Source organism: Amblyomma maculatum, chromosome 1, assembly GCF_055883805.1.
Source record: "Amblyomma maculatum isolate TAMU_Amacu chromosome 1, ASM5588380v1, whole genome shotgun sequence".
Lineage (NCBI taxonomy): Eukaryota > Metazoa > Arthropoda > Arachnida > Ixodida > Ixodidae > Amblyomma > Amblyomma maculatum.
Window position 1 is genome coordinate 303102488 of NC_139344.1, and position 21688 is coordinate 303124175.

The 21688-nt window shown below is 46.2% G+C and overlaps 1 protein-coding gene across 1 annotated transcript in view; it reads left to right on the forward strand.

Annotated features, from left to right (window-relative positions):
* The window catches only part of sli (slit guidance ligand), a 793209-nt gene that overhangs the window by 317044 nt on the left and 454477 nt on the right, over nt 1-21688 (forward strand). Inside the window, exon 5 of the mRNA XM_084583167.1 lies at nt 13174-13245. Coding sequence (XP_084439293.1) covers nt 13174-13245 — 72 coding nt within the window. The remainder of the gene's footprint in view (nt 1-13173; nt 13246-21688) is intronic.

Sequence of the window (21688 nt, forward strand, 5' to 3'; positions counted from 1 at the left end):
GGCCAATGGTTGCCAGACCTGGAAGCTGTTTTCGATTATAATAACAACAACAATTCATTTTAAAACTATCTATACTGCACCGAATGAGCTCAAATTTCGAGGATTTATAATTAATGTGTGTGAAGTGAAATTCAGTGATTTTGTGTTCAAATGTTAGCTATCAGGACCCTTTAAGTGTATTTAATTAGCTTTATATTAGGCCATATCACTGAAGAACGTACAACCTTTCTAGTGGATTCATGAGAAATTGATTTTTTTTTGTCGGAGTTTTCATTAATTTGTATTCAATTAACTTTCTGTTACGCGGATCAGTCAAGAATAAACTGTTTAATGATTGGTGAGAAATTAGCTTTTTGTTGCTTGAGTTTTAATTAAATTGTAGTCAATTAACTTTATGTTTGATCATATCAGTCAGGAATATATTTACTGTTTAATGATCTGCAATAAATTCGGTTTATATTGTTTAATTTTTGATTGAATTTTAGTCAATTAACTTTATGTTGGTCATATATGAATCAAGGACATATTTACTTTTTATTCACCCAGTGAGGAATTGATTATAAATTGAATTCCTAATTATTGAGGTTTAATTACGTTGCAGCCAATTAACTTTTTATTCATCGTATCAATCAATAATGTTAATATTTTATTGGCTAAGGAGAAATCGACTGTTAATTGATTTTGTGTTGCTTGAGTTTCTATGTCAATTAACGTTCTAATCCTACATATGAATAAATAACATATTGACTTTTATAGAGATTACTGAATTGCCTTTAAGAATTTATAGAGTGTTTATATATTCTCAATAGTTAATTGCCCCTCAATGTCCATTTTTTAAGGGGGAGCTCAGTTTACATTTTAGGAAACAGCGATATCTGTTCGTACACAACTAGTAAACAGCCGCCGAGGTGCATTACTGGGAAAACATCACGCACACTCGTGAAGTGCCGAATCTTATGCTATTATCCTTAAGCACTCGTTTCTCGAATTCATGGCGACAGAAAAAAGCTTGAAGCAGAGATCAAAATCAACGCCACGGGAGCAGTAGCAGCCGCGGCTGTGGGCGGGAACAAGAGAAAACGGCGGCGGCTATTGGTCGGCAAGGACAGCAGGGTACTGCGATGGCGTGAACGCCGACGCGCGCCCGAGAGCTCCGATCTCGACGACGTGGTGGCACTGTAGCCTGAGATCAGCGTGCCGCTGACAATCACCATAGAGCGACAAGGGCAAATACAGTGTCTTTCCCAAGTCTCATTCTTGTAACCGCTGGATCGTCATCTGCACTGATTACCACACTCGTTACTGTGAGACGGCAGCCCTTCTCATCGGCTACTGCACAGCAAGTCTCCCTCTTCCTGCTGCACTTTGTTATACTGCGCCATGGGCCTCCCCGAGTGTTGATCAGCGACCGAGGGCGTCAGTTCACCGCTGATGTTGTCGAAGAACTCCTTTGTTTGTGCCAAACGCATTTCCGACATTCTGCCCCGTATCATCCGCAAACAAATGGGTTGACCGAGCGAACCAACCGAACACTCACCAACATGCTTTCTATGTACGTCGCCGCCGACCACAAGGACTCGGACTTTGTGCTACCTTTTATAACATACGCATGCAGTACCGCCCAACAGGAAACAACAAGTTACAGTCCATTCTTTCTCCTCTATGCCCGGTCTCCTCGACACATCCTCGACACCATCCTCCCGTTCTCCACTGACGACGATCCTGGGATTGCTGAGATCTTCTGCCGGGCTGAAGAAGCCCGACGGATAGCCCGCCTGAGAACTCTCGCCTCACAAAAGCGCTCGAAATCCCGCTACGACGACCACCATCGCCACGTCACCTACCTCCCTGGCGAGATGGTCTGGCTTTGGCGCCCACTAAGGAAGCGTGGCTTAAGTCAGAAACTGCTCGCGCACTATATCGGTCCCTATGTTATCCTCGAGGCAATTAGTGACCTCACCTATCGGATTGCGCGCCTTACCAAAAGTGGCCGACGTTCTTCACGAACTGAGCTTGCCCACGTCGCGCGTCTGAAACCTCGTGCTGACGATTGACTCGCCCGGAGGGGGAAGTGTTACGGACGTGTTCTCAAACAGAGGAAAGAAAAAGGAAGTGTGCTCGACCTTTGTCTTGTGTCGTGTTCGCTGGCCGTGTGTACCTAGCGTACTGAACCGACTAGAACGTCTCGGTAGCGACGCTAAGGGCGTAACATACAGCACAGAAAATGTGCTCACGGTCTGCCAACCGATATCGGCTGACGATTTGTGACTGCCCCTTAGCGTAGCGCTACGTGTTCAGCACGAACTGCGTTTTGGCTTGCATGCGGCAACTTTGGCGATCGGAGAGAACCGCGTGTAGGCAAGGAACAAGTAGACGGTTTATACTGCGCAGTTAGTTTCACGCGTCCGGTGAGGCATTCGTGTCATGAATGTGGTGGCTTGAGCGAGTTAGGGAGAATATCTGTGACGAGCCGTCACGATTTCAAGCACTTGCCTATATAGGGAACCAAAGCTGGAGTTTGCTCCGCGACGCCAGCGCTCGGTTTCCAGCGGAGCGGAGAGGAACTACAAAACCTACGCGCATCCGCGCCCGCGCTGCGCGCGGCTGTCTGCGGAGTCTGCGGAGTCTGCGCAGCCCGCTCGCTCGGGAGCGCGCACGTGCACGCGGAGCGGGAGAAGGAGAGTGAGGACGAGGGGGGATGGTCGTGCGTCTGTGCGCGCAAAGCCGACGCTCTTTGCCAGTGGTGTTTCTTACTTTTGCTTTTTTCTGTGCCCCGGCTGACATAGAGGCTGGCTGGAGGCACGCTTTTTATCGGTGCTTTCGAAAGTGAGAAATTATGATTAATTGATCGCCGCGGACATTGTTTTCAAAGAGCGCTTGCTGGCAGGCTCAGACAAAAAAAAAAAAAAAAACATGAACGCGAATCCGGTACTCGAAGGCAGAGGCAAGCGACAGGTATTTTGAAGGACTTGAGGCGGCACCATTTGATGTCTCTTCCATGTTGTTCAGAGAATTAAGGGTCCAGCCTTCTCGTTGAGAATTGATACGCGTGTACACAGCGACCAGTGCTCCGGGCGCTGGTTGGGGAGCTTCCTTTCCATTTGTGACTGCTCACTTGAAAGGGGCCTATTCAACTCTTTGGGGACAGACGTGTTAGGCGATGCTGCCAGCGCCGTGGTGCCTGCTTTCGGCGCGTTTAGGACGCGTTCCCTACAAAGGCACAAAGCATGCGCCTTACCCTTTGGTTCCTGCTGACAGCGGTCAGGGGGAGTTCGCTGCTGTGGCGCTGCCATCGGAAATCAATCACTTATCTACCTTTAATGATGAGAGATTTCTTAACGACCTGGATCACTGACAAAAAGCCGAGGCATGCCATTCTTTCGGCAGTTTCCTCTCTCCGTGAGACGAAGAGCGAGGAAATGCCTGACGACTTTTCATGCAGGCGTGGACATCTCTCCAAGTAAACCTTTGTCTTCTTAATTCCACAGCTACGCTGTGCAATCCCTAGTTCAGTTATCTCCTCTAGCGAATGCGCAGTTTTGAGCTCCCGAAGCAGGATTGCATATGAGGATAGGACGATTAACGTATGTGTTTTCCCTTTATAAGCGCCGAGTGATGGCATTAATGACATATATCTGTTTCTTGAGGCCGACTAGGTTCTGCGATGGCTGCTGCGGCACCGCCAGTTACAAACAGAGGTGCGAGATACGAGCCGGTACGAGATACCTAAAAAAAAAACCGACAACCATCGTTTCAACACGAAAGAGAGAAAAACACTTTCACGAGTTTTGCGAAAAAGCGCGCCGTCACTTTTTCATTCCAGTTTTTTTTTCTTGCCCCCTTTGTTGGAGCGCGACGGCGGCCAGAATGCGACCGGAGGAGGAGAGAAACAACCGAGCGCGCGCGCGCAAACACGTGCTGGAGAGCAGCGCGGAGCAGACGACAGCATGCTTTTCTATGCGGCGGGGAGCAGACGACGCGGCCGCACTGCGCGTAGGTTTTGACGGGATATCCATGGAGGGCGCTGACGCACAGAGCGGCGCAGCGCCCCCTGGCCCAGGTTTTCTCCCCTATAGGCCGTCTGCAGGGTGTCGTGGCGGCACGAACATTGCTTGACTCGCTTCTGACACCAATTATCCGTGGCCTTCTGGGCTGCAGGAGTCGTCATAGCCCACTTTAACTGGAGAAATCGGTGAGCTTTCGTCTGGTTTATGTGGGGAAGAAAGCAAGCGCGCAGGGGAGTACAACAAAACAAAGTCGTATGGCTGATAAGGCGCTCTGATTCGTGGTCATCGAGAAACGAGCCCTTGGCTTTGAAGCGCTTTCGTTGCGCGCAGACGCCGTGTGCTGCTGCTACTGCACGTAAAGTTTCGCTATCTTGCAATCTTCGACTAGGCTCGTCGCCATCGAACAAAGCGCGCGTTCTGGCTGTCTGTGGTAGGTAGTCGACTTAGGGAGAATGAGCAAAGCTCACCCACTTCGGCAAGGTGGCTGGCGCGTGCTTGCAGCGTCAACCACACAGTGTTGTGGGCGGGAACTTGTAGAATAGAGAATGTGCGGCGCCAATACGGAGGGCTCCGTTTCCAGCCACGCACGCGGTCTTCATCGATGTGGACAGAAATCTGTGATATCGAGGGCACACAGCTCTCGGGGTGCCTCAACCGGAGTACAAATTAATGTTCGAATCCGAGGCGAAGCGTAAAGGTAGCCGTTGTCTCCGCGGCTAGCTCCGGCAGCGCGCTCGGAGCTGACCGCAGACGGCTGTACACTGTTCGTGCGTATATATAGCGACACCAGGAAGTGAAATGAGCGGCGCCCATCCAGTGCTGCGGCCATTCATTACTGCGTGAGTGTAGCAGACCATGTATGCAGAATCTGCAATACGTGTCGCCAGAGTTTGCCCGCATCATCAAAATTCGGTCGCCTCGACATTCTGAAATCTGACCTCGCCTGAATTTAACCTAAAATGGAACTTAAATTTGATATCAGCGATTTAATAGCGACCTCCAATTTGGGGGCCCCCCCCAAAACTTGGCCACCTCGAATTTGACTTGGCGCATATCTGATGAGCGCAAGCTCAGGACAAGTTCACTTTCATTTAATGTAGAACAAGATAGGAGATATTAAAATATGAAACCACAGTGAAAAAGAGTGCGGAAATTCAAGAAGGATAAGCAGTAATACCACTTTTCCAGCTCTAACGCCATTGCGCTAGTGCACGTGTCAGAGGGTTTGCTTTTAATTATGACTTCAATAACAATCGTGCAAGTCCTAGACGAAAAATGTTCATACCTTCAGCAAGTTCGGAAACCTGGGCATGCATTACGAGCCACACAGTATGGCTCAGAAGTAGACGGGCTCTAAACTTTTGACAAAGGCTGTACATAATGTTCTCTTTCTTCAATTTTCTTTGGATCATGTATATTTACTTGGCCTTCTTCGACAACGAATCATCACAGCATTTCGGGTCGTCTCGCAATAATATTGGAAAACGAGAGACGTATTTAAATTCAGCTGTTCAAGCGACTTCTCCAAAAGCAAAGTTCCTTGTTCGGTTGCAAACAGCCAGAAAAAATGAAAAGAATATTTGTGTAATAAAAATCTGCAGTCCCATGACTACGAGACATACACGACAGCAGTGCACGGAACTACAAGCTTGTGAAAATAATCAAGACAAAAAGAAAGAAAACATAATCTAGCTTTATATTTTCATCTCCTTTGCCATAGCCCTGGTTATTGCGAAATATTACGCAAATTAGCAAAATACAACAGTAATATTTGCTCTAGAAGTCAAGCCAGTAATAAATTTTCAAACTAGCAATCAAATGTATGTAGTGCGCTCTGTAACGGTTGCCATATTTCGTGCTCTGCAGTAACCAGCTGTTGAAAAACGACAGCGTACGTATTCCAAATCATAGAGGCTTTGTGAAAATAAATTGAATTGAAAATTGAAAATTTCCACTTCTGTTTGCTCGTTTATTTGTACCAGTGGGTAATAATTGGCGTTTGGTCCAAATTCCAAATGGTGCCAATTGCTCCGAGGAAAACGCATAACAAGACATTTTCGAATGGAATCAACTGTTTTTTTCTCGACAGTGCCGGGTTTTATCTGGAACACCATAAAGTTTCTTTCGAACACTTTATGTTTAAGTGGAACGCGCCGAAGTTGGAAAAGCGGCTGTTTCTTTTCAATAGAGTATGTTCCAGTTAATACGAGCTCGTTCCAGTTAAAGAGAGAGACAGAGACGCGACATAAGTGTACTGTTCCAATAGAGCAACTTGATATCGTCTAGTCCTAGGTAAATTATTTGGAACAAGAGATTTATCTGGAGCTTATGTGGAACATGTCGCATTTATGTGGAACTAAAATTAAAAGTGTATCCTACCGCCTACTTCTACAGCGCACTCAGTAATGATATCTCTGAAATTATGGTTGATAGCATCTAGGCTAATGACGTCATCGTCGGCTAGAGCTGAATATCTATTCTGTAGCGAGATCCTGAATTCTTCTGCCCTCCCCCTCAACGCTAATTCGTTGCTGGACCAGATTTAGACTAATTCGAGACTTTATCATTCTGTGGTCTCTGCATTGCGCTTTCCCAATTACCTCTACATCCTTCGTAATGGGGAGGTAAGAACAGAGAATGAAGTCAGTTTCATTTTAGTGTCCCCGTTAGGACTTTTCCATGTCCACTTCCGGTTTCCATTAGTACAGTTTACTGCGTCTTTCCTCTCCGCATTGCCGCTTCTACATGTTCGTAGAATCTCAACTGCATGGTCATCATGACTACATGTTGGTGCGCAGGCCTGTACAGTCTTTAGCTCATACCGCTTATTAAGCTTAATTACAATGCCTGCCACCCTCTCATTAATTCTATAGAGTTCATCTATATTGTGCCATATATGCCTTGCGTCGCTGGACGTTGAAAAAGACAACGATCAGCAGCAGTGACACAGAAGAAGCCAAAGTGGTAGAAACGGTTGGTGCTAGGAGAAGGTTGACGCTGCTGTGCTTCTGTGAGCTGTGTCATCTTGGACTAACCTTCGTGGACTAACCTTGCTGCGTATCATCTTGGTGGAGGTGACTAAAAATCCCCCTGTGCACAGATAAATCCGCTTAAGCAGCCAAAAGCTGGATTTGCGCAATGGCCGCCGCCTACCTGGGATCACAACGTCAACAACGCCCACTATGACCTCTGATCCAGCTTCTACCACCGCATCAACATCGGCGCCGCCACTCGTCTTCACAAAAATCCGCCACCCCCCCCATCTTTAATGGCGAAGACAAGACAGATGTTGACGATTGGCTGGATGAATACGAGCGCTGCAGCAGAAACAATCACTGGGACGCGACTATCATGCTGGCGAAGCTCATTTTCTATTTGGCGTGAATCGCTCGCACGTGGTTCCGAAATCACGAGCGCGAGCTGGTGACCTGAGAAATTTTCAAGCAAAAGCTTCACTACTTGTTCGGGAAGCTCATTGGATGGGCTGTCGCAGCCAAAACCGAACTTTCGTCTAGCGCCAAACCCATCACGGAGTCCTACCTTGCATACATTCAAGACGTGCTCGCGTTGTGTCGCAAGGCGAACAGCTCCATGCTGGAAAGTGAAAAGGTAGGGCACATCTTGAGGGGCATCGCAGATGACGCGTTGAACATCCTCTTCTGCATGAATTGCTCTACCGTTGAGTCGGTGCTTCAAGTCTGCCGAAGATTCGAGCAGGCTAAACAACGACGCCTGGTACATCGCTCTGAGTGCCTTCCGAACACGGCAGCTACATCATTCTGCGATGATCTGGCTCCTCTGCAACAGCCTTCTCATTCCACAACAATGACTCGGATCGTCAGGCGAGAACTCGAGGCCTTAGCTCCTGCCCCACTTCCATCTCCACTGCCTGACACCATGGCCATGATACAGGCTGTTCTCTGCCAGGAACTTGCCAACGTCGGCTTTCCTCCAACCCCGTACCACCCTCGTCACCATCGCATCCTGTTCCTGTAGTGGCTCCTGCAACCACTAGCCAAGCTCCTCCACGTCGCTACGTTAGTCGTAATCCTGCAGAGTGGCGCACCTCAGACGACAGGCCAATTTGTTTTATTTGCTGTTGAGCCGACCACACTTCACGTTATTGCCGCAGTCCTACCTTCCCCACCCCTCGTTCTTATTACAACGCTGACCGTCGGTACTATTACGGACCTCGACGCTTCCCTGCCCAACCTGAAGAGCTCCACCCCGCATATGATGGACCTGGACACTTCCCTCCTCACCCAGATGAACCTCACACTGAAGCCGTCTCAAGTGTCTGTCACTCCCGCCGATCTCCATCTCCACGGCCTCGTCGAACCCGTTCACCGGTGCCTCGTCGCAGCTCCTCCCCATCATACGCCGGCACCTATTCGGGAAACTAGCGAGTGCAGCGCCCGGGAGTGACGCTGCATTACTGACCCGCACGGTCAACTCGGAACTAACCCTCGCACCCGGACGTAACCTTATTGACATTCCTGTGGACGGAGTCTCAGTTTCTGCCCTTATTGACACTGGCGCCCACATTTCCGACCTCAGTTTTTCGCTCCGTCACCGCTTCAACAAAGTCCTCACACCCGCTTCCTCATCTACCGTTCGTGTTGCTAATGGCAACATAGCTACTGTGATTGGTATGTGTACTGCGAAAATGACCATTGCTGACCGCCACATCCCTGTGCTATTCACAGTCCTCACCAGTTGCCCTCACGACGTTATATTACGACTCGACTTTTTTAACTACACATTCCGCACTCATTGACTGTTCTTCTAGACTGCTTCATCTAGACCTGCCACTCTGTCCTGACAAACAGGCTTCTGATACCTCAACGCTCCATCTCCGCTCCTCTACATTTACTCGCCTGCCACCAGAAGCTGCAGTGTATGTGCTCATGTCGCCTTTCCCCTCCGTTCCTGATGACGACTACGTCGTTTGCCCCATAACCAACGTGACACTGCAGCATAGAATCGCTCTCCCTCATAACATAGTGCATGTAGAAAAATACAATGCTTATATTCCAGTCTTGAACTTCGGCCTTTTTGTCCACGTTCTTCCTGAGGGCATTACTCTCGTTGAACTGACCCCACTGTCTGACGTCACAGTGGCCGCTCTTTTACCTAACCCTACTGCTAAAGTGTAGACACGACCTGCATCGTCCCCACCTCTGGAGGCACGCATATCAGGAATGGTTGCACTTAAATTGCTCCCTGATCGTGCTACAGAACGTACGAGCCTTCTTCGCAGAAGACCTTATCGAGTCGCCATTTCTGAACGTCGCGTCATACAAAATGAAGTTGGTTGGTTGGTTTGTGGGGTTTAACGTCCCAAAGCGACTCAGGCTATGAGAGGCGCCGTAGTGGAGGACTCCGGAAATTTCGACCACCTGGGGTTCTTTAACGTGCACTGACATCGCACAGCACACGGGCGCCTTGCTTTTCGCCTCCATCGAAAAGCGGCCGCCGAGGCCGGGATTCGATCCCGCGTCGTTACAAAATGAAGTAGACAAGATGTTAGCAAAAAACATTATAGAGCCTTCTAGCAGTCCCTGGGCGTCGCCTGTCGTGCTTGTTAAAAAGAAGGACAATACCTAGAGGTTCTGCGTTGATTACCGACACCTCACTAAAATTACAAAGAAGTACGTTTACCCGCTCCCCAGGATAGATGATGCCCTAGACTGCTTGCACGGTGCCAGATATTTCTCTTCCATTGATCTTCGTTCTGGTTGTTGGCAGATTGCAGTCGACGAACGGGACCGAGAGAAGACCACCTTCATCACTCCTGATGGCCTGTATCATTTCAAGGTGATGCCTTTCGGCTTGTGTAATGCGCCCGCAACATTCGAGCGCATTCTCCTGCGTGGCTTGAAATAGACGACGTGCTTTTTGCTATCTCGATGAAGTGGTTGTATTTTCTTCTAAATTCGAGAGCCATCTCCAATGACTTGATGCCATTCTTGGCGTCTTCCGAAGAGCTGGCCTTCAGCTGAACTCGAAGAAGTGTACCTTCGGCCGACGTGAACTCAAGGTGCTCGGTCACGTGGTCGACGCCCGTGGCGTTCAACCCGACCCAGACAAAATACGTGCTGTGAGTGCATTTCCTACACCCTGTTGTACCAGTGACGTACGTAATTTTCTTGGGCTTTGCTCCTATTTTCGGCGGTTTGTACCCAACTTCGCGAAGACGGCTTGTCGACTCACCAATCTCCTGAAGAAGGACGCTCCATTTTGCTTGGACCAAGAACAATCCCAAGCCTTTTCTGCGCTCATTGCAGTCCTCACCAACCCGCCCGTCCTGACACACTTCAATCCCTCGGCACCAACGGAGGTACGCACCGACGCCAGTGGTCACGATATTGGTACCATTCTCGCCCAGCAGCAGACGGGTCGCACTCGCATCATTGCTTATGCCAGTCGCCTCCTTTCTGCGGCGGAACGGAATTACTCGATCACAGAACGTGAGTGCTTAGCCCTCGTGTGGACCATTACAAAGTTTCGCCCTTAGTTGTCTGGCCGCCCGTTCTCCGTCATCACCGACCACCATGCTTTATGCTGGCTTTCTACGCCGAAGGACCCTACTGGTCGCCTGCGCCGTTGGGCCCTCCGCCTTCAGGAATACACTTTTTCTGTCGTCCACAAGTCCGGCCGACTGCACGCTGACGCCGATTGCCTGTCCCGCAACCCGGTAGATCTGCCACCTGCGAGCGAGCGTGACGATGACACATGTGTGTTGGCCATCTCTGACCTTTAAAACATTCGACATGAGCAGCGCTTAGATCCCAAGCTTTGCACCATTATCAATTGCCTCAGTACCGATCACTTTGTTGCTACCCTTGCTTTGTTTGTGCTCCACAACGGCACTTTATACCGGCGGAATATGCGACCAAATGGCGCCGAGCTTCTGCTCGTAGTCCCCGAACACCTGCGTACCATCGTTCTTCAGCAGCTGCACGACGCGTCCACTGCGGGCCATCGTGGCGTATCTCGTACGTACAACAGCGTCCGCCGCCGCTTCTTTTGGCCAGACCTCTATCGCTCTGTTTGTCGTTACGTGGCTTCTTGTGACCGGTGTCAGCGACGGAAGAAGCCGTCGATTATGCCTGCTGGATCCCTGCAGCCGATCGACATCTCAGTAGGCCCGTTTTCCCGAGTTGACCTACCTCCTCGGGCCTTTCCCACTTTCTGCGTCGGGGAATAAATGGATTGCGGCGGCCACGGAATATACTACGCGCTACGCTGTCACCCGAGCGATACCAACCAGCTGTGCAACTGACGTGTTGGCGTTTCTTCTCCACGACCTCATCCTGCTCCATGGTGCTCCACGCCAGCTGCTCACTGGCCTTTGCTTTCTTGCTCGAGTAGTCGACGAAATTTTTCGGTTCTGCTCCATTAAGCACTATTTGACCACCGCTTACCATCCACAAACGAACGGCCTCACCGAACGCCTCAACCGCACGCTCACGGACATGCTGTCAATATGTCTCGGATGATCACCGTGACTGGGATCTTAATTTGCCGTTTGTAACATTCGTGTACAATTCCTCCCGTAACGACACAATGAGCTACTCACCCTTTTATCTTCTATACGGCCGCGACCCTCCCCTTCCGTTTGAAAAGCGTACTGCCTCCCACCGCTAACGCCAGTTCCTACGTTCGTGACGCTATCTCCCGAGCTGACGCCGCCCGTGTTATCGCGCCGCCGCCGACTGGCTTCGTCCCCAAATTCTCAAAAACGACGCCATGATTCTCGCCACCGGGGTGTCCACTACTTAGGTCAGCATTTCATGCTGGATGAAGCGTTTATTTTCTCGATAATGCAATGCTGAATAGTTGACCATTGTATAGCTCTTCGGCGATCATTTTGCCAATGAGAGCTCAAACCGGAAATGCTAGCTTTGTGCGCTGCTATTGGTTCGCGGGAGCAGTCGCTTCCGTTTTCACTTTACGCGTCAAATATCTGGCGAGATAGGCGGCAGCGGGCGCTTTCTCCAACGCCGGGAGTCGAGTGGAAATCGCCGCCGTAAAGATGATCCATGTATCCCAGCCTTTAATATTGTCACGACTCAAGCCACAGGGAGCCGTGAAGGTAAGACCCGAGGGTCAGGTTTGCTTCTAGCTTTGATGACAGCACAAGCGCGCCTCTCGAGCCAACAACCGCTTCGTCGTCGTCGGTACCAAGCACGGCGGCCTCTGACTTGAGAGGCAGACTCTCAAATGGAAGTGCATTTTTGCTGTGTTGCTGCAAAGCCTGCAAGGGTGGACGTTATTTGTTTTTTAGTGGTGGCCGACAGCGGAGCCGCAGCCACACAACACTTGGGAAACAACAATTTGCAGGTGAAATGCTTGGTTGTAAGGTCGGCCCTACGCATGACGTCCGTAGGATGTCAGATTGAAAATGCTGGTTCATGAACGAACATCTTCAGGACATAGAGTGGAATATGTCCGACGTTAGCACCGTCAAGGGACGTCTTTGCCAAAAGTAACCAGGCTGCGGGTTTCGCTTCTAGGTCAGGTAGTGAAGGATTCGTACCACTTCTGAAACTGTAAATATGTGCAAAGTAAAGGAGAACTCCTGCCCTCACTTATTAACAAGTTGTGATCCTCCGCGAAGCCATGTTGGCTTTAGAATACAAGCGAGCAGCAAAACATGCAGCCTGGTTACTTTTGGCAAAGACGCTACGTAATCAGACCTTTGCCGGACGTCCGTCCGAAATTTTTGGTGTCGAAAAAAATGAGTTCCATCCACTTGCACTTTCGTACCGCTGAAAAAAGCAGCGCGGTGCGTTTATAGCCCAAGAATGAATATTCTTTATAATGTAGGGCAGGTTCATGTTTGTCAAAACTGTATGGAGTCGACTTTGTGCTCTGTGAATGACGATGTGTTCTTTCTGTAACCCCCCTGCTATAACGCCTTCGGATAATGCGGGATAAGCTTCGAATAAACAATGCTCACAAACTGAACAAAAGGGTGGCGTTTGCAGAAAAGAATTGAGGCTTGACTCTGTTCTCTGCTCGACCTTCCCTCAAGTAAGCATGCGTGTGGGCTGCAGTGAGATTGAGCGTGCACCACAGTGTGGTAAATGATCACTTTCGACATTTTAGTGTATACTGGCATCAAGTGAGGTAAAACTTATCGTCTGAATATGGTTTGCAGGGATTTGAGCCACAACAAACTGGCCGCGCTGGGGGAGAAAATGTTACGAGGCTCGGCACTGCTGAAGAATCTGTAAGTATAGACCGTTTTATCATGGGCCAATTTATGTAGCAGTTGAGAAAAACATGGGCTTGTCGCATTTTTGACTGAAACATGAAGGCAGTTAGAAGTGAGCGGAATTTCGGCGTCTGATCGGGTCGGCCTCCAAACCCGATTACAATTGGTAACTTTTATGTGGGTGAGAGAGCCGCACCACTGGCCGCAATACTTTCGATCTACTTTTTGTTTCTAGAGACGGACTAGTTTCGTGCTACATTTACTATACTCTACTGCTTGAGCACATAATGATGCATTGAGCCCATGCTGCTTTGGGTGACGTCGACGGCGGGAGCTCCTTTTTGTAGCTGCGTTCGTATGATGCTGCCGTCATGCAGACGATATAGAAAATCGACCTTATAAAATAGGGACTTTGTGGAATAATGTCACATAAAGCGAAAGTTGCTTTTATTACCAATTATGTTATAGCCCATTTGCTATCGCGAAATTTGCACATTTCAAGCAATGGCTGTCATTTTCATCAACACATTCACATTTATTATCGCCAGCCAAAGCATGCGGGACGATAATTTTCAGTAAAAATTGTTGTAGCACTGTTTCACTAAAAAGATAACCAATCTAAAAGCATCAGATGTTTGGTTTGGGCTAATTGGTAGCAGTTTCTTGAAGACATAGCGCAAAAAGACGGGGACAACTAACACAGATGTAGCGCCTGTCCTGTCTACATCTGTGTTAGTTGTCCCCGTCTTTTTGCGCTATGTCTTCAAGAAACTAATAGCATCGTTTTCTCTAAGTGGGACATGCGTAAACTTCAGATGGCCACACCTTCGTTAATTTTAGGGGACTGCGCCGAAATATTTCATTCTTCTTTGCAAGACACAAAGAATGTCATCGGCTTGTTAACGGCTGCTTATTGCACGGGTATTCAGTTTTTCCCTTCTCAAGAGAAGGGAAAAACGGGCGCCCAAAACACAGCGTTAGGGAACTTTCGGTTGATGCTCGAAATTGAGTGCCCGCTCGTGTTCGCTATATTGATGGAACAGCCTAGAGTGATACGCACGCGTACTACCTCTGTTAATCTTTTTTCTTCCGTTAATAATCGGTTTTTGTTTATGCTAGGTTTTTCTAGCCGCGGCAGTTAGTACCCGAGCTGCAGCCGGCGGGAACACGGAGTAAGATAGACGGAGCGCCGACTCCGCTGTTGGGAAGTACGATATTTTGCTACACCGAAGAAAGCTTGGTGGCTATTCCGATAGATGGCGCTCCGATTTATCAAGTAACCTAGATTTTAACCTGTCATATAGATTAGGTGGAAAGGCGGTAGAGCAGCGCCTCCCCGGTTTGATGTATGCAGACGATATTGTGCCGCTAGCTGAGAGTCTGGAAGAATTGCAAACTCTAGTTAAGTATTGCGGACACGAAGGTCGGGACGCTCTAGGCTTCAGTTTTAGCGCGGTTAAGACTGGTCTGGTGATTTTCAACGGCTCAACTGATCAGGGTCTTAAAATACAAGGCCATGAAATACCTAGAGTAGCTGAATATAAATATCTGGGGGTATGGGTAAACGAAGGATTGGCATACATTGGAAAGCATGAGCAATCACTTAAGGCCAAAGGGCGAAGAAATGCCGGGATAATGAAGCATAGGGCATTGTGGGGATACAACATGTATGAGGTTTTGAGGGGTACTTGGAAAGGAAGTATGGTGTTCGGACTTACTTTCAGAAACGCGGTTTTGTGCCTAAAATCAGAGGTACAGTCGACATTAAAAATAAACCAGAGAACCGTTGGACGATTAGCACTAGGTGCCCACTGCAAAACCACAAACGAGGCGGTACAGGGAGATATGGGCTGGGCATCGTTCGAAGTACGGGAAGCTCAGAGTAAAATATTATATCAGGAACGCCTGAATAAATTGGACAGTAAGAGACGGGCAGCTAAAGTATTTAATTACCTGTACTTAAAAAGCGTTGACTCACAATGGAGGAAAGAACTAGGAAACTAACTAGTAAGTATGCTAGTCACAAGGACAGAGAAATAAAGAGCATTAAGCAACAGGTGAAAAACACAGAAGGTAAAAATTGGATAAATGCGATGGAAAAGAAACAGAGTGTGGAATTATGCCGAAAGTTGAAAATGCAGATCGGGAAGAAAGCTTTCTTTGATAACTCAAGAGGCAGTGCCCTACATTTTGAAGCTAGATCAGGGTGCCTTAGAACACGCAGCTACAAAAAGAAATTAACCCAGAAGATGGTACACCTAAACATTTCGTATGCATTCATTTGGTTTTGAGACACCAGTTATTGAGTGAACCAATTACAAGTTAGCACAGATGCGATTATAAGACAGATGGTTCAAAACAATAATTGTAGAAATAAAAATATCTAAAATGACGACATAGTTAACCGTTTAAAACTGCATTTAATATATAAAAAAGAAAGAAAATCAATTGAGAAGCAAAGTGACTCAGGAAAAATAGCGTCTTATTTCATTCGCACAATATTGGTTTTCTTTTAAAGGTCGTAAGATGTGGCGCATACAAAATACACAGTTCCAAATACAGAAGAAATGTAGCGATAAACACTGTCGCACATTTGAACACAATCCCAAGTAGCATCTTGAGAAACTACTAAAAAAAAAACAACACATGTGACAAGCGTAAAATGCATCTGTATGTCCGCAGTCTACATGGTGGCTGGGTAAACAATAGGCAAATGCACAAACACCGAAACATATACGCGTTGCTCAAAATGTTTCAAATGTATGATTTTTAGCTACCAGAACACTTGTAGTGTTTAACAACAATATTGAACGCCATACACACAAGAGGGAACATCGATGTGATTAATTTGGATTAGAGGCACGAACCTCGTGGCTTTGCTAACGCCGCTTCCAGGTTAACCTTAGTTCTCAGCCTGCCGCCTAACATGAAATTTCTGACAACCTCATACGGTTAATATAATGCGCCATTTTAGTAGCAAGTGCGAGAAAAATATCTCGGTCCCTTAAATTTGGCAAACGACTCATGCAGACACAGTCATGCATTTCGTGGGGACGGAGTGTTTCCCTCATGGAATGGAACACTGAAACGCGCAGCAGCACGGCATTGCGCGCACAAAACTGTTCGCGCCACAGGAAACGGCACCACGTCTAATGGCGGCAGCGAGAAAACATTTTGCGCGTGCTGATTACGTTGGTCACTGAAGGGCAGCCAACGGCAGAAAAACCCACTCTCTCTTTGGGAGGAGAGCGAGGAGAAAAGTGTCAGGGAAACGGCGGGAAATATCTTACAATTTCGCTACTTTCCAAGATAGAGGGGATTTAATGAGAGTGGGCGCTCCTCCCTTATCTTACTCCTTGGGCGGAAATGAACAGGGAGGGAATTAAAGAAATGGGCGAAAAGAAGAAGGGACCGAGATGTGTAAACAGCGTACAAAAGATAAAAAGCGCTGCTATGAACTTAGCCGCTTTGTGTGCAAAAGACTGCGCTGATATCACCACCGCACCTACCATTGTTGATGTCTGGGAAACGCTGTGACTTGAGATCAATTCTCGCACCGACTAGGCGAGTTTTTCCTTTAGTTGGGTTCACCTGTTCTTGTTTCATCCTTCTAATGCTCAACTGAAGAGCGAAAGTAGTGAACAATTCACAGCAAAGACACAACCGAAATTTTATTCGAGTTACTACTACTGCCGGCTTTCTCGTTACTGAAAATAAGTGTTACTCTGGTTAATTACTGCCACAGGAACGTGACGATTAAAGCAATTGATTACTAGTGCGTTCCTTCCAATCTTCATTGCCATAGCACAAATTTACCCCGCCTACTAGTGCGCATTTCTTGATATTTTAGATGTACTGCTCACATGAGTTAAGGCCATTTTACGCCCATTCAACTAGACTTGTTGCTGGGCCGGTATGCGGTGCTATTGTTACCGCACCGAGAGTCCCATTTTCCAAAGCTTGGGCGTTGCTTATCGGTGAAATCTTGGGCCAACGTTTTTCTTTTTTTGAGTCTATGGTTTGCTTGACTTTGCTGTCCTGAGAACGTTGCTTTTGACAGTGTGTCGCCCAGCAAATTGCTTTTAACGGAAAACTGCGATACCACTACTCTCAAAGAAAATCATGTGTTGTATGATTCTGCCGATAAGGAATTCAAGATGCAGTCTTGGGGCATCTTGCTTGTAACGTGCATGTACGGCATTAATACCGCAATATTTCTGCTCAGGTCACTTGAGCGAATATTTTTCCGTTAAAACGCAGCGCCGTGGCGAGGAGGACTGGAGACGGCAGTCACCTACGCTCTAGCTGCTGTGGTGCGGAGGATGGTTTTATGTCCGATGAGAGTGGAGGGAAATCTCGACGGGGTTCTTTGACGTGCAATGACACAGCACAAGGTAGCCTAGGGAGCCTCCATACGAACGCCGTTCTTGTTGCCCAAAGGATTCCGGGAGAAAGGGGCTTCGACCACACCTATTACCTGCACAGAAATATGAGTTCCATGAGCGGCCGCTAAATTTAGCTGGCTGCCCCTCCACTATGGCAGCTCTTCTTTCAATCCCTCCTTCCTCCATTTTTTTACGGCTTCGTTCAGGTGTGACAGGTATCGGGCTTTACCTTTCTTCAGACTAACTTACAAATTTACTCATTAACATAGAAACTGCAGTAGTTTACTGCAGCGGTAGATAATTTATTTCATGTTTTATCACGAGGAGATGCGCAAAAAAAGCTGCCGATGATCAACTTCACAAGCTCACACAGACAACAACAAAACATACAAAACACGTGTCTATACAGATCCTCTATGAAGAAAGTATTCAGTAAATCATTAACCTGTGTGTCATTACCATTGACTTTAATTGAAAACTATTTAACTGCAAGAGAACAATTTACCGTCGTAAATTATGCAGTTTCACACGTAAAAACAATGAAATGTTCGCACGCTGATGACACCAATGTTTTTTTTTTCTCAGGTATTGACCCCTACACGCTTGAAAGAAAGGCGAACTCTTGGTTGGCAGGCTGTAATCAAGCAGGATGCAACTAACTGCTAGTTAGACAAAATACATTCTGTTTAGGGCAAAAGGCTCCTGACAACCTGAACCTAAACTTTGAAAACACTCAGCTAAATCAATGCTCACAAATTTGTTTTCTTCGTGTTGCATTTCAAGAAAACGTATCTTGGGACTTGCGTGTAGATCAGCTTCGTAGTGATCTTTGTCGAGCAGTTGGCATCTTCCTGTTTATTTATTAATTTATTTATTTATCATCATAACCACAGCGCCATTGTTTGGCATTACAGTTGGGAGATACTATCTCCCAGTGTCCACAAAGCGACAAATACTCCCCCATTTAAGCTTCTCTTGTATGGTTAACAACGCGTCAAGCAAATATAAGCCCTCTTTTTGCTACACAAAAGCGAGCATTGCGGGCTGTCGGGAACTTTTTAAAGCTGCCGGTATTTAAGTCTTATATAGAAATAAGTCAGGTAGAGGCACGAAATATTCCGCCAGTACAAGTTAGATAAAATAGCCTTCGAAAATACATACCACACTAAGATAAGCACATATGACCTTCGAAAACAGCGAATGGAAATACCTGGTGCATGGATAAATTATGGTCTTCAGATGTTACGATGGCAAATTCCTTCAGCACCCTATTATCATGCACATTACATACACAACTCCCTCTAATTGCAAATATAAAAATATAATTTATTTATTTATTTATTTCAGTTACCCTCTTGGCCCGGTGGGCATTATAGAGGGGAGTGGGACTTGGCAAAAAAAAAAAAGGAGGGGAGGAAAGAACATGGGTACATGGCATTGTAGGTTATGAAGGCAAATGATGTTTACAATGCAGAATTCACACAATAAAATAATAACAGCAAACAAAACAAATTATACAGGTTGCAAATTATTGAATGTATAAATACAGGATAGGGTGGAAAAAAAACAACAATGACGCTCACGATATCGCATACAAACAGCAACACTCGATAAAGAAAAGGGAAGCAGATAAGAAGTCGCGTACAACGCGCAACATGATCGCTGGAAGGCCAAAGTGCCCAACTTAACCTATAAAACTATGGAACTAAAATAAATATTACTATCAATCGTTGCTGCACAGTACACACAGCTTTCTTTTAAATTCATCGACATTGTCAGCAAGCACCAGCGTTTCAGGCAGGCAGTTCCACTCCGTTGCTGTTTTGGGTAAAAATGAATATTGATAAGATGCAGTTCGAAAATGAGGCATTCCTACTTTACAAGAGTTATCGATGCGCGATGAGACGTATGCCGGTGATGTTATAAGTGAACTTCTCAGGGTTAGATTATTGTGATACATATTAAAGAAAAGGCACAAGCGGGAGATTTTTCTGCGTCGCGACAAAGGTTCCAATGACAATGTGTGCTACACTTGATAAACGCCCATAGTCGCCGAGAATGAAACGTGCAGCGCGCTTTTTAAGGGACTCTAGAGTATTAGTTAATAAATCTGTGCGGGGGTCCCACACCGACGCAGCATACTCCAGTTTTGAACGGACGAGGGATTGATAAAGAAGTGGTTGCCATAGAAAAATTACGTTTAATATAGTTTGTGATAATGGAAATTATGTGCTCATTCCAAGTTAGGTTTGATGCGACGCCAAGGTATTTATATGATTTTACTGATGCCCCTTTAAGGTTATATGAAATAAGACAAGAAATGAGAAAACCGCATTTATTTGCATTGCAGTGTCACATTCCATGCAAAACACCAGTCAGAAACAGCATCCAGGTCAGCTTGAAGCACACTTATATCATTAGTAGTTTTTACTGAGCGATATATGACACAATCATCGGCAAAAAGTCTAACTGTTGACTTAATGTTGTTAAGCAGGTCGTTTATGTAAATCAGAAATAAAAGAGCGCCAAGCACAGATCCTTGCGGGACACCTGAAGTTACAAGGACTGACGAGGAGAGGTAGCCATTAGCGCGAACAAACTGCGAGCGATTAGTTAATAACCATTCAATCCATTTTAGCAAGTTGTCAATATTAAGCATGCTCAATTTATAAAGAAGTAGCCTGTGAGACACTTTATCGAAAGCTCGACAAAAATCTAAACATATGCAGTCAATTTCATACCCTCTGTCAAGGGAAGAATGTATATCATTTATGAATGCCACTAACTGTGTTTCACATGAAAAATGTTTTCTAAAACCATGTTTAAGAGGCGAAAAAAAATGACGAAGATTCTAAAAAGGTGGCTAGGTGTGAAAAAATGACGTGTTCCATGATTTTGCAAGATGCAGAAGTTAGAGATATTGGTCGATAGTTGTTAGCCGCATGCTTATCGCCTGATTTATGGAGTGGAACTACGCTGCCTACTTTCCAGTCGTCTGGCAAAATCCCATGTTGTAGTGACTGTTCGAATATCTTAGGCAATATAATCGCAGAATAAGTTTTAGTGTTCTTTTGTACTTTGGTATTGATGTAATCGGGCCCACAAGAAGAAGACAGTTTCAAACGCTCAATTATACTAAATAATCCATCATAGTCAAATCTAATGGGATCCATTGGAAATTCAGAAGAACTTTTGTAAACAGGAAGAGGGGAACTAAGGTCGCGTGAAAACGCTTCAGCAAAGGTCTGATTCAGAACGTTAGCGCAGTTGCTCACAGGAATGGGATTAGACTTAGAATCAACAAGCGATATTGCTGACTGGCCTGGCTCGTGTATAATGGTCCAAAAATTTTTTAGATTATTTAACAGAAGCGATGGCAGTGTGAAATTAAAAAAAATTTGTTTCGCTTCTTTCAAGGCATTTTTATAAGCTCTAACAGTTACTTTTAGCGTTGAGCACAGCTCATGTGTTTTTGACTGTTTCATTTTGGAAAATAGCCTTCTCTTTTTGTTGGCGTTTTAGTGTCTGGTTGTACCACGGTGCGTGTCGGTTGGTCAAAATGGTTTTAAGAGGAATGTAATTAACTCATGAAGCACCCAATTCTCATTTACCGATCGCTCTTCAAATCTATGAATCAAGTGGTCCAGAAAAAGTTCTAGAGCCTGATTGAACGCTGTGAAATTTGCCCCAGAGTAAATGTAGACAGTTTTAGTTTTGTTAAGCGATGTAGGCACTGGTAAGTTCAATGTAATGTGCAACAGTAAATGGTCACTTATTCTAGGCATATAACTAACACCCGAAACAAATTCTGGAACGGTGGTTAATAACAAATCCAACAAGTTGGAAGTAGATGATGTAACTCTCGTTGGTTCAGTAATCACCTGAAATAATGAAACAATTAGCACAAAGCTCTGCAAAATTTGATGACTCTGATGTCCCGTTATTCGCAATACTAGTGCACGACCAGTCGATATCAGGAAAATTGAAATCACCAAATAAAAAAACTGGAATGAAATATGTTTATATTTTATACTTGAACCGTGGTTATACTACGTTTATTATTTAGCATAACC